General features: G+C 40.2%; 1 protein-coding gene across 2 annotated transcripts; it reads left to right on the forward strand.

Annotated features, from left to right (window-relative positions):
• Nucleotides 1-97: 97 nt before the first annotated feature.
• Nucleotides 98-15529, forward strand: penkb (proenkephalin b). Of its 2 annotated transcripts, XM_089130950.1 has the most exons (4): nucleotides 99-205; nucleotides 10146-10199; nucleotides 10382-10513; nucleotides 13012-15529. In XM_089130950.1, the coding sequence occupies exons 2-4, from the start codon at nucleotides 10191-10193 to the stop codon at nucleotides 13420-13422; spliced, it is 552 nt and encodes a 183-aa protein (XP_088987076.1). In that variant the 5' UTR covers nucleotides 99-205; nucleotides 10146-10190; the 3' UTR covers nucleotides 13423-15529. The 2 variants fall into 2 exon arrangements, with proteins under 2 accessions (XP_088987107.1, XP_088987076.1); XM_089130981.1 differs by lacking the exon at nucleotides 10146-10199 and having other exon boundaries at nucleotides 98-205.
• Nucleotides 15530-16223: the final 694 nt, after the last annotated feature.

Consider the following 16223-nt stretch of genomic DNA (forward strand, 5'->3'; position numbering starts at 1 on the left):
GTGCGAGGTGCATTCTGGGTTACCTGGCCATCTCAAGTCCACACAAGTCACCTCTCGATGCATCCTCGGTAAACAAACGGGGCGGATCAAGATCAAGAACACATCCGGGGATTTGAAGTGGACTTGGCTAGATGTGAACTTTGAATTGGAACAGTACTTGGGCAGCGACTGATGACGTTTCACAAGCCCACAAGAACACAGACAGGTACGCATATTGAGAAACGGCTTGTCCATATTTGACCCAAACATGACCCCCAGCATATTTTAGAGTGTAGTATTTTAAGCTATTTTAGCAAGAACAGTGTCATAGCCGGTAAATGTTGGCTGGTATGGTTTTGACGTAATGAAGCCTCGTTTGCTGGAGTCATGTGACTGGTTTGATACACGCTCAAGAGTCACGAGCTCCAAACTAATGGTTTGTAAAGCTTCACGAACCGTTCATCACTATGTGTAAAAGCCTGTCGGGATGCCGTCTCCCTTTGAGGTTATATTGCAGTGCCAAATAGTCATTTTAATTGAATATTGACTTCTTCCATACTCATAAATTTAGCTAACCCTCGATCAATGTTGACCCCTGAGCGACACAGACCGACGCCATATCTCACCGTGTGTTTAATCAATAATTGTGTCCCTCAAAACTCATCTTTGATCAGCAAAATTACATTATTTTTGTCAAGTCTTCGTGATATCTTGAATGTAACTCGACACCCTCGCCTCATTTACCCGCGGTTCTATATGCAGATGAGCCCCGCCTCCACTCACTCACTCACTCACTCAGAGATCGATGGTTGTCGATCGCTCGTTGATCTTGTGACGTCAGAAACACCAGCGATTTCAAAGCGTGTTTTTGGTTCACTGCAGTTTTAAGGAGGAAATACTCATCAATGCTGTCCACTTATCAACTTACACACGGTGTGTGTTAAAGCGGATTAAACACACCACACACACATAAACAACATTAAACACTGGATTTACACCATGTGTTTTAATTATAAAACTCAAATGACCGAGTCAGTCCTCATGTCAGCTTTATAAGGGGAATAAACTGCAGTATCCCGACAGGAGGAACCGATGATGCGTGACGAACCGGTACATTAAGTTCCCCGAACACACACCAGCAATCTTCTGTTCCCAGTTCCCACACACCAACACGCTTCATTTCCAGCAGTCGCTCACTCCTTAAACATGTCCGAGTTCATCAGATCCTGCTAAAGTCGCACAGCTCAGTGTAACGTCTACAGTGTATTAGTTATCATCGATCTTTAGGAAATATTGCTTAACTCTGAAATTGAATCACACAGTACTTAAACCCCTACACGCACACACACGACACCCCCAAACCCTCAAAACCAGCACGATTCAGGGTTGCCAAGCAACTGTTTGGATCATGTGACCCTTTTCCGCCTAATCTTCAACACACGCTGACAAACCGTATAATAACAGTGTTTCCACAAACCTCTCCGTCGCTCAAGCAAACTAAGAGAAACTCAAAGATGGCCGCAATGTTTAAGATTGTAAGATTTAAAAATAAAGCATTGAGTATGCAGATTTACATTTTTGTTTTTGTATTGAAAAAAATACTCGAGAATATCAATATACTGTATGACAGGCGTGAGTGTGTGTGACGCATCATAAACTGTGTTCTTCACTGTGTGTGTGTGTGTGTGTGATCGCCACAGTAACAACACACACCCAACATTTAGAAAAAACACGTGTTTAGCAAGAGAGTCAAACATCGTCTCCACTCCGACAGATAACAGAAGAGCAGCTCTCGCAGGAGTGTATACTTCTGGAAACAGATGATGTTTGTTTTGTTTAAGTTAAAAAGCATTTATTTTAATATAAAGAGGCTTTTGTGTTCAGTCTGTCATTGTGCTCTCTCTCTCTCTCTCTTTCTCTGTCTGTCCTATAGGGACTAAATGAGTTGTAACTAAACACACACTCATAGCCTGGGATCAGATGACATGTTTCAAGGCTTTTATTTCTTTACCTTTTGTGCAATGACAGCGTTGTGAATAATTGCTCACAAACTGAAATGGAAATGGATCTGCAGTATAGCCTAAAGAGAAGGGTGAACAAAGTGTGTGTGTGTGTGTGTGTGTGTGTGTGTGTGTGTGCCCACATGCAAAAGAATTGAACCATGAATGGAAAAGTGTGTGTGACCGTCTATCTTCGTGCTGATTAATACTGACATTTCACACGATCATTTACTCTAACGAGACACAAACACAGCGAGTAATCAACAGTCTGATTGTAAATTTCTCAGATGTGTCAATCATGCAAACTGAATGGATGTGTGTGTGTGTGTGTGTGTGCGATCGTGTATGAACCAAATGTGTGTGTGCGATCGCAGGTGTTCAGCACAAACACAAGCCAGTGGCGTAAAGTGAAACCGTGTCTGTCGTGTTCAGAATATTAGGTTTGTTAAAGTTAATGATGTAAAACTAAATCTGAGTGAGTGTTTATACTTTAAACTTACGATCCAAATTTAATGGTGCAATTCTAAAATATGTAACAGTGTGCAGCTTATATAGTGCATTTCAACACGTCGTTTATCTTCACACACATGATGAAGACGGTCCTCGAGCGATGAAGAGGCACTAGAAGAGACATGATGAGTGCATTTACAGATGAATAGATTTACACAATGCGACTAAATCATCCGTTGGCCTCCGACACGATCTCTCTCACACACACACACACACAGACATCAGTCATCATGAGTGATGCTTCAATGAAGTGAGACACACACAGCGACAATGTCGGCCCAGATCCGGCACACATGGATTCCACGCGGCTCAGATGTGGGCCGGATCTGGGCCGACACTGTCGCTGTCTGGGCCTGCGAGATTATTTAACCCCTCTCCAACCTCGCAGTCAGGGTTCGGCTATAATGCCTGGAACACACCAAGCCGACGCCGACGAACTAGCGCTGAGGAAAGTCGCCTCGCGTCGGGGAAAGCTGCAGTTGAACACACTGAACTACAGCCGACGGTCAGCTAGCATGCGTTCTGCGCCGGTGTGTAAATGAGACAACTGTCTATTTCTGCTGATATATTCGTCTTTCAAAAAAGGGAAACCAACACTGCCGTCTGCAGACACACACTGAGAAGACGCACAAAAACTGCTTGGTGTGTTCCAGGCTTAAAGATGGCATTCTTTATAAGCAATCGTCCCTGTTTCAGTGCAGTTATGTGGCAAGAGCCGATGTTGAGCCGAATCTCGACCCCGTGCCAATTATCACCCGCCTCGTTAAAGCCTCTACTTGATTACCTAATCCTAACCCCACATCTAATCCTAACCCTACATCTAATCCTAACCCCACATCTAATCCTAACCCCACATCTAATCCTAACCCCACATCTAATCCTAACCCCACACCTAATCCTAACCCCACATCTAATCCTAACCCCACATCTAATCCTAACCCCACATCTAATCCTAACCCCATATATAATCCTAACCCCACATCTAATCCTAACCCAACATCTAATCCTAACCCCACATCTAATCCTAACCCCACACCTAATCCTAACCCCACATCTAATCCTAACCCCACATCTAATCCTAACCCAACACCTAATCCTAACCCCACATCTAATCCTAACCCTACATCTAATCCTAACCCCACATCTAATCCTAACCCCACATCTAATCCTAACCCCACATCTAATCCTAACCCCACATCTAATCCTAACCCCACACCTAATCCTAACCCCACATCTAATCCTAACCCCACATCTAATCCTAACCCCACATCTAATCCTAACCCCATATATAATCCTAACCCCACATCTAATCCTAACCCAACATCTAATCCTAACCCCACATCTAATCCTAACCCCACACCTAATCCTAACCCCACATCTAATCCTAACCCCACATCTAATCCTAACCCAACACCTAATCCTAACCCCACATCTAATCCTAACCCCACATCTAATCCTAACCCCACATCTAATCCTAATCCTACATCTAATCCTAACCCCACATCTAATCCTAACCCCACATCTAATCCTAACCCCACACCTAATCCTAACCCCACATCTAATCCTAACCCCACATCTAATCCTAACCCAACACCTAATCCTAACCCCACATCTAATCCTAACCCCACATCTAATCCTAACCCAACACCTAATCCTAACCCCACACCTAATCCTAACCCAACACCTAATCCTAACCCCACATCTAATCCTAACCCCACACCTAACCCCACATCTAATCCTAACCCCACACCTAATCCTAACCCCACATCTAATCCTAACCCCACATCTAATCCTAACCCCACACCTAATCCTAACCCCACATCTAATCCTAACCCCACACCTAACCCCACATCTAATCCTAACCCCACACCTAATCCTAACCCCACATCTAATCCTAACCCCACATCTAATCCTAACCCCACATCTAATCCTAACCCCACACCTAATCCTAACCCCACATCTAATCCTAACCCCACATCTAATCCTAACCCCACATCTAATCCTAACCCAACACCTAATCCTAACCCAACACCTAATCCTAACCCAACACCTAATCCTAACCCCACATCTAATCCTAACCCAACACCTAATCCTAACCCAACACCTAATCCTAACCCCACACCTAATCCTAACCCAACACCTAATCCTAACCCCACATCTAATCCTAACCCCACACCTAACCCCACATCTAATCCTAACCCCACACCTAATCCTAACCCCACATCTAATCCTAACCCCACATCTAATCCTAACCCCACACCTAATCCTAACCCCACATCTAATCCTAACCCCACACCTAACCCCACATCTAATCCTAACCCCACACCTAATCCTAACCCCACATCTAATCCTAACCCCACATCTAATCCTAACCCCACATCTAATCCTAACCCCACATCTAATCCTAACCCAACACCTAATCCTAACCCCACATCTAATCCTAACCCAACACCTAATCCTAACCCCACATCTAATCCTAACCCCACATCTAATCCTAACCCCACATCTAATCCTAACCCCACAGCTAATCCTAACCCCACATCTAATCCTAACCCCACACCTAATCCTAACCCCACATCTAATCCTAACCCCACACCTAATCCTAGATGTGACGTTCGAGATCGAGACATTTTGACTTCACTTTTGAGGGCTTGTGCGGTACTCTTAGTGGAGACACTGTTTGGCACGAGACCACTGAGGTGTTTTATAAGTGCAATCAATGACCCTTCCACATCATCTGTGTGAAGTGAAGTCAATATACGCTGTGATGGGGACACACTCAGTCATTACCCACTCTCTGCCATTTATCACACAATATCATTCAGCCTCTATTGATTTACTCAGGACCATTCAGGGGCATTTTCAAAACAATCAAAATTGAATACACACTCCAATGCTTGCAAACCACCTTGCCTTCACTCCATGTTCACCTTCGTCTGCACTCAGCAGAGATCCAGAAATGGGCAGAGAGATGGGCATTATTTTCTTGTGCCAAAAAAGACGACAAGGCATCTATATCCCAGTCTATATCTACACTCACCTAAAGGATTATTAGGAACACACACTAATACTGTGTTTGACCCCCTTTGGCCTTCAGAACTGCCTTAATTCTGCGTGGCATTGATTCAACAAGGTGCTGAAAGCATTCTTTAGAAATGTTGGCCCATATTAATAGGATCGCATCTTGCAGTTGATGGAGATTTGTGGGATGAAGCTCCCGTTCCACCACATCCCAAAGATGCTCTATTGGGTTGAGATTTGGTGACTGTGGCGGCCATATTGGTACAGTCAACTCATTGACATGTCCAAGAAACCAATTTGAAATGATTCCAGCTTTGTGACATGGTGCATTATCCTGCTGGAAGTAGCCATCAGAGGATGGGCACATGGTGGCCATAAAGGGATGGACAGGTAGGCCGTGGCGTTTAAACGATGCCCGATTGGCACTAAGGGGCTTAAAGTGTGCCAAGAAAACATCCCCACATTAATGAGAAATTGAACAGGTGTTTCTAATAATCCTTTAGGTGAATGTAAAGCCCAGCTGCAAAGTGGGCTTTTCTCTCGCATGTTCTCTCGCACTCTGTGTCTTTCGCAAGGACAATCCTGACAAGAATGTCCACATCTGCTTCCCTTTTCCAACATGTGATCTTTCTGTCCTGTCAACATGACATCATGACTTTTGCGTAAACATATATGCCACTTTCGAGTCAGGTGGTGTGTTATCTCTACGTATTTTGTGCTATCCGCGTGTATGCGTATATGTCTACGCCATTAACGTCCGCGTCATTCCGCGTGTCTGAACACCGCGTATCTAAATCCTCTTTTAACGACCGGAGATTGCAGTGTTCTGCCAGATCTGTTCAAATATGACGTGTGTTTGCCGATACAATCCAGTCTAGATGCTTCTTTCTGTCGGACTCTCCCAGCGAGGATATCATTTGTAGCCAAATATTTACATGAAATTTTTAAATTCTATATGGTGTTATTTCATGTGCACATTTTAATGAAGAATTATAGTTACTTAAATTGATGGATTTAAATAACTAGTTTTCTCAGGCATAAATGCATATTGCACTTTTTAATAATCCATACCTATAAACTCATTCCTCTGTAAATGGACGGTGAAATGACAGAAATATTAGTATGGCATTAATATTACTGAAGTGCGTTCACTGTTCATCTGTCTATTGATCATCATGCATAAATAATGTGGTGTTTAAAAGAGCACCACTTCATGTGACACTCGAACAATGAAGAGACAAAGAACAGAGAAACAGCGAGGAATGAGTCAGAGAGCAGAAGAGTATCTGTGTATCGCTGGGAAATCCAGATAAAACCAGTTTATAATGGTATTTCTCATGGATTCGGTCTGATAAGTCAAGCTGGGTCGCATACTGAGAATGATGTGGTCGATTGAGACTGACTTGTGTTGCGTCTGAAATACTGCCTATACATTTGAAATTGATTTTACTGTTGAAATAGTATATTAATAATGAAATCGGAACGCACTCCCGCCATGTTGTTCCTGTCATGTGACCAACCGGCGTCAGTTGCTTCACTGTCATTAATCCTTTCAAGGGTTAGTAAAGCGTTCATCGTACACACACTTCATAATCTCGCTGTTATGAAAAGTCCATTTTAATAATCCAGTGCTGTTTTCCGAATAATCAGACGATATTCTGTTTATTCTGCAGGGGGTTTTGTTGTCGTCTGTCTCTTTAAATGCACGAGCTCTTAAAGCTTAATGGATTCTGATTGGCTGTCGATGGCTGGAAAACACTCGTTCTGAAGTGATTTAGCCATAGGCCTAGTTGTGGTTAGCCTGGCTAACGCCAGAAGTATCATTGAGAATGAGACGGAAACCACATGTTCATTTTCTCGCATTTGAGGCGTGGTTTACGAATGCCAGGAGCCTTATTATTGGGTGCTACGAATGTCTATCAAATGCGCCTGTAGCTCATAGCCAATCGGGTCAATGATACCAGATGAGGTATGTAGAGGACAGAAAATTAGACGATGAATAAGACGATGGGTCAGAGATTTAGGAGACTTCAAATAATAGCCAAGTCCCAAATAGACGCCGGGTGTGGGTAAATAAAAGCCGGTCGCGCACACTCTCACGTCCTCAAACAACACGAGCGCTCGCTCTCTCTCTCTCTCCCTCGCGCACATTAATCAAATCAATTGACACGATAGTAAAAGTTTGGAAGACCGTAGTTTCACGAGGAGCATTTGGAGATTTTTAGAGATTACCCAGATAGCAAACTGACATTAAATCAACGTGGAAACATGACATCGAAACAACGTTGATCTGACATTGTTTTGCTCATCGAATTAACGTTGAACCAACGTCAGACGCGTCATTCTTTCAAAACTAACGGAAAATCAACTTGAAATTAACGTTGTTTCAATGTTATGAAAGCAAACCAATTTTCGATTTTCATTTAGCTTTGAAGAATGCCGCGTCTGACGTTGGTTCAACGTTAATTCTATGAGCAAAATCAACGTTGTTTCGATGTCATGTTTCCACGTTGATTTAATGTCAGTTTGCTGTCTGGGTCATTATGGTACGGTCTAAATCCTGAAAATAATCAAATAAATAACGAGTTGACAACAACTCTGTCACCCAACGATTCTATCTTGTCTAAAAACCACGTTTTGTCACGAAAAAACAGCAATAAAACGAACCAGAAATGACGCGAAACAGCACGTGCGCCAATACCTTCACAACACGCGAATATGGACGTCAGACAGAAACTAGTGCTGCACAGTGTTTGCGCGACGATCTGCTCTGAGAAAAAAATGCAAATATATATATATATATATATATATAAAGACTAAGATTTACCTGGTGTCCTTAACCCATGCGTTGCTATGATTGGCTGTACTCATGACATCACTGAGATTGAGTCGCGCGACTGCTCTGGATAATCTAGCAGGCTAGATATTTTTCTGGGCTCGGCGACGCGTTGGCTTTTTCATACTAACAGATTGGCAAGCGTTCATCGTCCGCTAGTCCCCCGCGATTTGGACGCAATAATACCCTGACCTGTCGGCGAGCTCAACGATTCGCAAATCGGGCATAAATCGGGCTTAAAATCCTGTTGTGTGAACTTGTCTTTAGACGTCGTCGTCGTCGTCCCCGGACTGTGATTGGTTCCCTATCTCAGGGGAAAATTTGGTGTCCAGGCTGCCTAGCAGAGTGAAGAAAGATATTCTTATACGAGTCCTCACTTCAGCTGTTCTGCACTCTTTCGTCAGGATGGTTATTCGCATCGATAAGCATGAGGAACTTCGTTATCCTCGAAACGTTTTGAATGGCAAACACTAAGAGTTATTTATGTCTGAATGCAGCAGCAACTGATGAGAACTGAAGCTGTTCATGTCAAATCTGAGATCATTGCGAGAATATATTAGTTGGAGGTTTACACTTTATTTTAACTGTTTTAAAATGTATTTATATAATTACTGAGTAATATTAATAAAGAACATGTATCAGGATTAGGGTTTGGTTGAGGTTTAGTGGCATATAATTATAGATAATTTACTGGTATTACTACGGTAAGTACATGTAGCATACGGACACTATAATGAGTGCTATTATAAAGTGGAAGCTTTAGGGGGGGTTGTGTGGCTGGCTGCTATAATTATTTATTAAACACGAGAAAACATAAAATAACGATATTATCATATGTTTATTTTGTAGGCCTACTTACGGCCAGTTTCGGGTTTCTGGATCAACATCCCTCGGGCAAAACTTAACATCACGCCAAAATAAACATAAGTGTCGCTCAGTGTAGTGAACATATGGACTACATTTTGTCCATCCCTGATTCCAGACACACACACTCTCTCTCTCTCTCTCTCTCTCTCTCACTCACTCACATAGTATAGCCTACACACTTACATGCTTTGAAGATTATATTTTAGACAGCAGCTCCTGGCTCTTCTGCTGAAATATCAGTGTAACACACACACACACACACACACACACACCAAGTAAATATGTGTTCTTCTGAATATCATCGTTGAACTCATCGCTGTTTGTCGGAGATTGTGATATTTGTACTTCTCCTGTTCCTGATCGAGGCTGTATTTACACATTGGAATTAATTAAAATACCACATTTTTTTCCACTTGAGCTCCTTCCCCAAAATATGTTATTATATAATAGTTTACGCGTTAAATTAAGATCAGACCATTCTTTAGCAGAAATCCGATATAAAGAGTTTACATTACAAACTTATTCTTGCTACTGTAGATTCCAGAACAATCTGGTTTACAAGCAAATAAATGTCCATTGAAATAAACCAATGAACATTACACATAATCTAGAAAAAAACAGGAGTAACCAGAATCCTGCATATAAGTCTATCAATCAGAAATCAATAGCTCTCATAACAGAGCAGTTTACAATAGGCTATATAGTATAAAAGTCACTCATACAGTGTGCAACTCCCACAGCAAATTGTTTTTTTATTGCAAAATAATTACACACATAGCCTAATTAATTCGCTTAATTTATTGCGCAGCGCACGATCCCATCGCCCCGCCCCTTTACTCTCTCTCTCTCTCTCTCTCTCTCTCTCTCTCTCTCTCTCTCTCTCTCTCTCTCTCTCTAACTCTAATAGTAACGCAGACTAGTTGTGTCTTTAGTATTGACGAGATTTTACGCACAAACAAACTGGAGTAACTGCAGTGATGAAGAAGGTCAGTGAAACTGCTTATCTTGGTTGTTTTTTTCAGTGATATTCTGAATTAGTTTATAGCTTAACGCTTTCCAAACGTTGTTTGAGTTTTTTTACGGAACACACTTAAATAAATGCATTGATAGAAAGCGTTGTAAGAGTGTGTTCAGTGTGTAAGAGTGTGTTCTGTGTGTTTTCCTGAAGACTCGGACAGTTCCCGTGAGCTGCAGGTGCATGCTTTGCGCGTGCCTGATGCTGTGCGCGTGCTTGACCGTGCGCGCGGACTGCGGTGGAAACTGCGCGATCTGTTCGCGGCAACTCAACATAAACTCGATAGTAAGTGTAATGTTGTACACACACACACACACACACACACACATGTTAGTAAAATCTCCTGTAGATAAAGAAAACGGGATGAAAGTACAGACAACTTGTTTGAAAGTAATTTGAATGTGTAAAAATATTAGCTACGATTAACAAAAGTGCTTTTTTTAAAAAGCAATTATTTTCTCAGTGTTACATTTGTTTTTTAACAAACAAAAAAACTATTTAATTCAGTCTTGCAATTCTCTGGAGCTGAGAAATATATTGTAACTCGCTATCATTATTAAAATTATTTAAAACAATATTGCTTGGAGGCAGAAGTCGGTCAGTTTTCATAATACAAATATATATATATATATATATATATATATAGGCCTATATATATATTCATATTCATATGTATAGTCTGTAAACGCGCGAGCTCGAAAGCTTCCCTTAAACAGTGGGACTCGTGACGAATTGTGTGTGTGTTATTAATGTAAAATGTGTTAATATTCAACACTTAATCCCCTAAGGGATCATGGCGTATGAGAACAGCAGAATCTGATATTAAACAGCAACTATAAGAAGAAATTACACGATCTACCAGTTTTCTCAGAATAAATTGTTGTTGAAATTATTAGGAAAACGAATGTAAAACAGGAGAATATTCTCAGATGAAGTGAAGTTTGGTCCATTGGGGTTTAGTATCGCTGTTTTGGGGTTATGTTCAATTATTTATTTGTTTATTTATCATTTTCAGCCTTCATCCTTTTGATATAAATCATGTTAAGTTTATGCTGCTATGCATACAGACTATATAATACTAAAGTAAAACAGTGGATAAGAAGAATAAATAAATTAAACTTTGACATCATATATTCAACCTCATGTGTTTTCAGTTCTTTATGCTGATATGTATTTTATTCATTGACACAGACAGACACACACACACACACACACACACACACAGATAGGAGAATCGCCAGCACTGATATGTCATGTCGATCTGTCAAACTCCGGCAATGATCGTGTTTTGTCTTTTTGGGTCTTGGTTTGATCAGACATTATATTTGGGGAAATGGGAGTGAATATAATGGCAGATTTATTATTTTTGGTTGAATGATCATGTCAGAGAGTTTAATTATTAATTTAATTTAATTAATTATTGAGTGACTGAGTGAGTGAGTGAGGGAGTGAATGAGTGAGTGTGTGAATGAGTGAGTGAGTGAGTGTGTGTGTGTGAGTGAGTGAGTGAGTGAGGGAGTGAATGAGTGAGTGTGTGAATGAGTGAGTGAGTGAGTGTGTGTGTGTGAGTGAGTGAGTGAGTGAGGGAGTGAATGAGTGAGTGTGTGAATGAGTGAGTGAGTGAGTGTGTGTGTGTGGGTGAGTGAGTGAGTGAGGGAGTGAATGAGTGAGTGTGTGAATGAGTGAGTGAGTGAGTGTGTGTGTGTGAGTGAGTGAGTGAGTGAGGGAGTGAATGAGTGAGTGTGTGAATGAGTGAGTGAGTGTGTGTGTGTGTGTGAGTGAGTGAGTGAGTGAGGGAGTGAATGAGTGAGTGTGTGAATGAGTGAGTGAGTGAGTGTGTGTGTGTGGGTGAGTGAGTGAATGAGTGAGTGAGAGTCAAACACTTGACTTGAAAGTGGCGTGTAATCTATACACATTTTGAGCTATCTGCGTGTATCCGTGTGTATGTGTGTATGTCTACGCCATTAAATGTCTGAGCGATTCCGCGTGTCTGTACACGCCGTTAAATGTCCGAGCGGAACGAAGCAAAATGTATTTCTTTCCTAGGATGGTAGGGGAAGACTCATAAATGCTATTAACCCCAGTGACGGGATGGTTTAGGGATGGGGTTGGGGTAGCTCATATATTTATATATACAATAATGTAACGTTAAGTCAACGGCATTCATAAACACGCTGAAAAGCGATTACGTGTGTTGATAGCACGCCAAAAATGGAAATACGAATTGGCGTGTCATACACACGCTACTTCATGAGATCAGTCTGTGATTCGACATAAGTCTAAGCGCAACTCATGCGACATACTGCTGATAATTACGTAGACTACCATAAAAAATATCATAAAATCCCATTAAAAATGTACAATAAAATCTCCTAAAAATACAAAATATTAAATAAAAAACATGATCAAACTAAAGGATAGTACATTAATTTCGTTTAAATAATTAAATTAATTTTGGTCATTTTTGACCGACATGCTCTTCGGATCAGGATCCTGCTTTCACCAAACACTACAGTAATGATTTGTGTGTGTAGGTGTGTAGGAGTACGGTATTGGTGTATTTTGTTGAAATGTCACTCAGTATTAGTGTTTTCATGGTTTCCCACAAGCTTAGCTCAACCTTTTCACCCACTCATCCCTCTATCATCCAAAACACACACACTCATTTGCATATTTATATATATAAGCTGAGAGAGAGAGGGATGGAGACACTGTTTCAGAGCCTCGCTTTACCAGGCAATTAATTCCTCTGACTGTTGTGTTTCTCATTGATATCCTCACAGGCGTGTGTGTCGGAGTGTGAGGAGCGCATGAATTCGGGGAACTCGTGGAGTTTGTGCAAACTCTTGCTGAGAGATGATGACAGCACTCCTGGATCTGCTGGAAATGAACACTCGGAGGCACAACAACATCATGTGGACAGAAGATATGGAGGCTTTATGAAGCGTTATGGAGGATTCATGAAGAAAACAGCGGAGTTCTACGGGATGGAGCCGGATAGGGATGAGGGCATAGAGAAGCGTTACGGGGGGTTTATGAAGAGGGGTGGAGGGGGGAAAGAGTTACTCAAGCGTTACGGCGGGTTCATGAGGCGCGTTGGGGAACCGCATTGGAGGAAACGCTCCCGAGAGGAGGATGAGGAGGGGAATCTATCAGGCATAGAAAAGAGGTATGGTGGATTCATGGGGTTTTAAAGGCCCTGGTCCACTTTCCCTCGAGGAAACACGCTTAAAGGGATAGTTCACCCAAAAATGAAAATTAGCCCATGATTTACTCTCCCTCAAGCCAACCTAGTGTAAAAGACTTTCTTCTTTCAGACGAATACAATCTGAGTTATAGAAAAAATGTCCTGGCTCTTCCAAGCTTTATAATGGCAGTGAATGGTCGTTTCTGTTTTGAAGTCCATAAAAGTGCATCTATCCATCATAAAAGTGCATCTATCCATGATAAAAGTGCATCTGTCCATCATAAAAGTGCATCTATCCATCATAAAAGTGCATCTGTCCATCATAAAAGTGCATCTATCCATGATAAAAGTGCATCTGTCCATCATAAAAGTGCATCTGTCCATCATAAAAGTGCATCCATCCATCATAAAAGTGCATCTATCCATCATAAAAGTGCATCTGTCCATCATAAAAGTGCATCTGTCCATCATAAAAGTGCATCCATCTATTCATCTGACAGAAGAGTGTCATATAGGATGACTTGAAGAAGAGTAAATCATGGGCTATCTCTTCAAAATGCGTGATGTTTTAATAGTGTTTGTTGTGTCCTCGTTGTGTTTATTGTGAAAAAGACCGTCTTAAAACTACATCTGAGTTCACCTGTATGTGTAAGATTTTAATAACTAATACTGTACAACCACCAGGCCTTCCTCTCTCTGCAATCCAGGACTGCATGAAACACTCGTTCACTCGTAAACCTGGAGAACATGACAGATCAATCTTGCCATTCGCTTGAATAAACTGCTCGAAACTGCAGCAAATTAGCCTTGTCTGTGTGTAAATCCAGTGTTTAATGTTGTTTATGTGTGTATGTGGTGTGTTTAATCCGCTTTAACACACACCGTGTGTAAGTTGATAAGTGGACAGCATTGCCTCCAGTATTTCCTCCTTAAAACTGCAGTGAACCAAAGACACGCTTTGAAATCGCTGGTGTTTCTGACGTCACAAACCACCTTGTAACCAATCAGATCAACGTGTGATCGCCAGTGAGTGTAGGCGGGGCTCATTTGCATATTCATAGAACCGCGCATAGTAATGGCGGCGAGGGTGTCGAGTTACATTCAAGATATTTGAAGCCATGTAGATTTATTTTCACTTAAATATCTAATTTTGGTGATTAAAGATGAGTTTTAAGGTAATAATTATTGATTACAGGGAGACTTTCACTTTTCTGGATCGAGTACATTTATTTAAAAGTATAGTTTTATTAAATGGTCCGTGATGTAAAGCATTTCTACTCTCATGAAACTCATGCAATCAAGGGTACGGATTCGACTGTGGGAAGACATGAACACTTTATCATCATTGAAGATCACTGATTTAATGTGTTGATATCTCTATCGAGTGTGTTTTACACGCTGCATATCTACACCACCTTTGATCTAGCGTAACCATAACCTACATCTGCTAAATAAAAGTCTAATGTACATTAGGTGACACTTTACAGTGTCCTTGTATTTACCATAATAACTGTAAATAATGCATAATTACATACAACTAAACCTCAACCTAACCCTAATCCTCCCCTAATTATTAATATTACTCAGTCCTCCTTAAATATAATAATTACTGTAACAATGACAGCCTAAAATAAAGCGTAACTCGCTTCATATTAGTGTCTTTGTAACACGCAACATGTGCTTATTAATAACAGTAATAATTACAGGCTACCCCTAAACTAAATAGTAAGTTCGTGTTGTTGAGGTTTAGTTGTATTAATTATGCATAATTTACTGTTATGACTACGGTAAGTACATGTAACATATATAACAGACACTATGTTACCGTAAGTTCATTATTATTCCTTTAAATGTAATATCTCTGTAACTGTACGTTTGAGTATCACCCAAGAAAGATGTTATATTCACTCATATCTGTAACAGATTCTCAATATACTGTGTATAACTAAAGGCTTGTTCACATCAAGAATACGGTAACTTTATTTTAATGTATATCTGTGTTACAGTAAATACACATTTAAGTGCTGAGTAATAATAATTAGGTTGATTTAGAGTTAGTTACATGTAACGAAGCACGATTTACAGTAATTATACAGTAACTATGTAACAAGTGTTATGTTTATCATCATCCACTGTACTTTTTCATCCAAATACAAAAAGTATATTGTTTAATATATATAATTATTGCAGATTTGCATAACATTCTGAGTTTGTATTTCACTGCTTTCACTGTAAAAAATATTTTCAAGATTTGTTATCACAGCATATTTTCTTTTGTCAAATCGACTTTATAATAATTTATTTAGTTGAGATTACTTATTATTTTGAGTTTCTGATTATTAATTTAATCTCTTATTATATTAACACACTTTTTCCAGTTCAATCAACTTAAAATTTTAAGTCAACCCAGGTTACTTATTTTTTTAAGTTAAACCAACAATAATCACAACATTTTTCTTTTGTCAAATCAACTTAAATAATTTATTTAGTTCAGATAACATATCATTTTGAGTTTCTGGTGATTAAATCATTCTCCTTCATTGTATTAACTCACTTTTTCCAGTTTAATGAACTTAAAATTTTAAGGCAACCAGGTTACTTACTTTTTTAAGTTAAACCATCATTATTTTTTTACAGTGTTTTTTGTTGTTGCTTGTTTACTATCTTATCAATGAGATTTCGGTGTCATTGTAACAGTGTAATTATATATTTAGTACTGAGTAATATTAATAGGGTTAGCAGGGTTAGGATTTGGTTGAGGTTGAATTGCATGTAATTATGTAAAATATGTACGGAGTGGACACAGTA

The sequence above is a fragment of the Pimephales promelas genome, chromosome 1 (genome assembly GCF_988280905.1).
Source record: "Pimephales promelas chromosome 1, fPimPro1.hap1.1, whole genome shotgun sequence".
In the NCBI taxonomy this organism is placed as follows: Eukaryota; Metazoa; Chordata; class Actinopteri; order Cypriniformes; family Leuciscidae; genus Pimephales; species Pimephales promelas.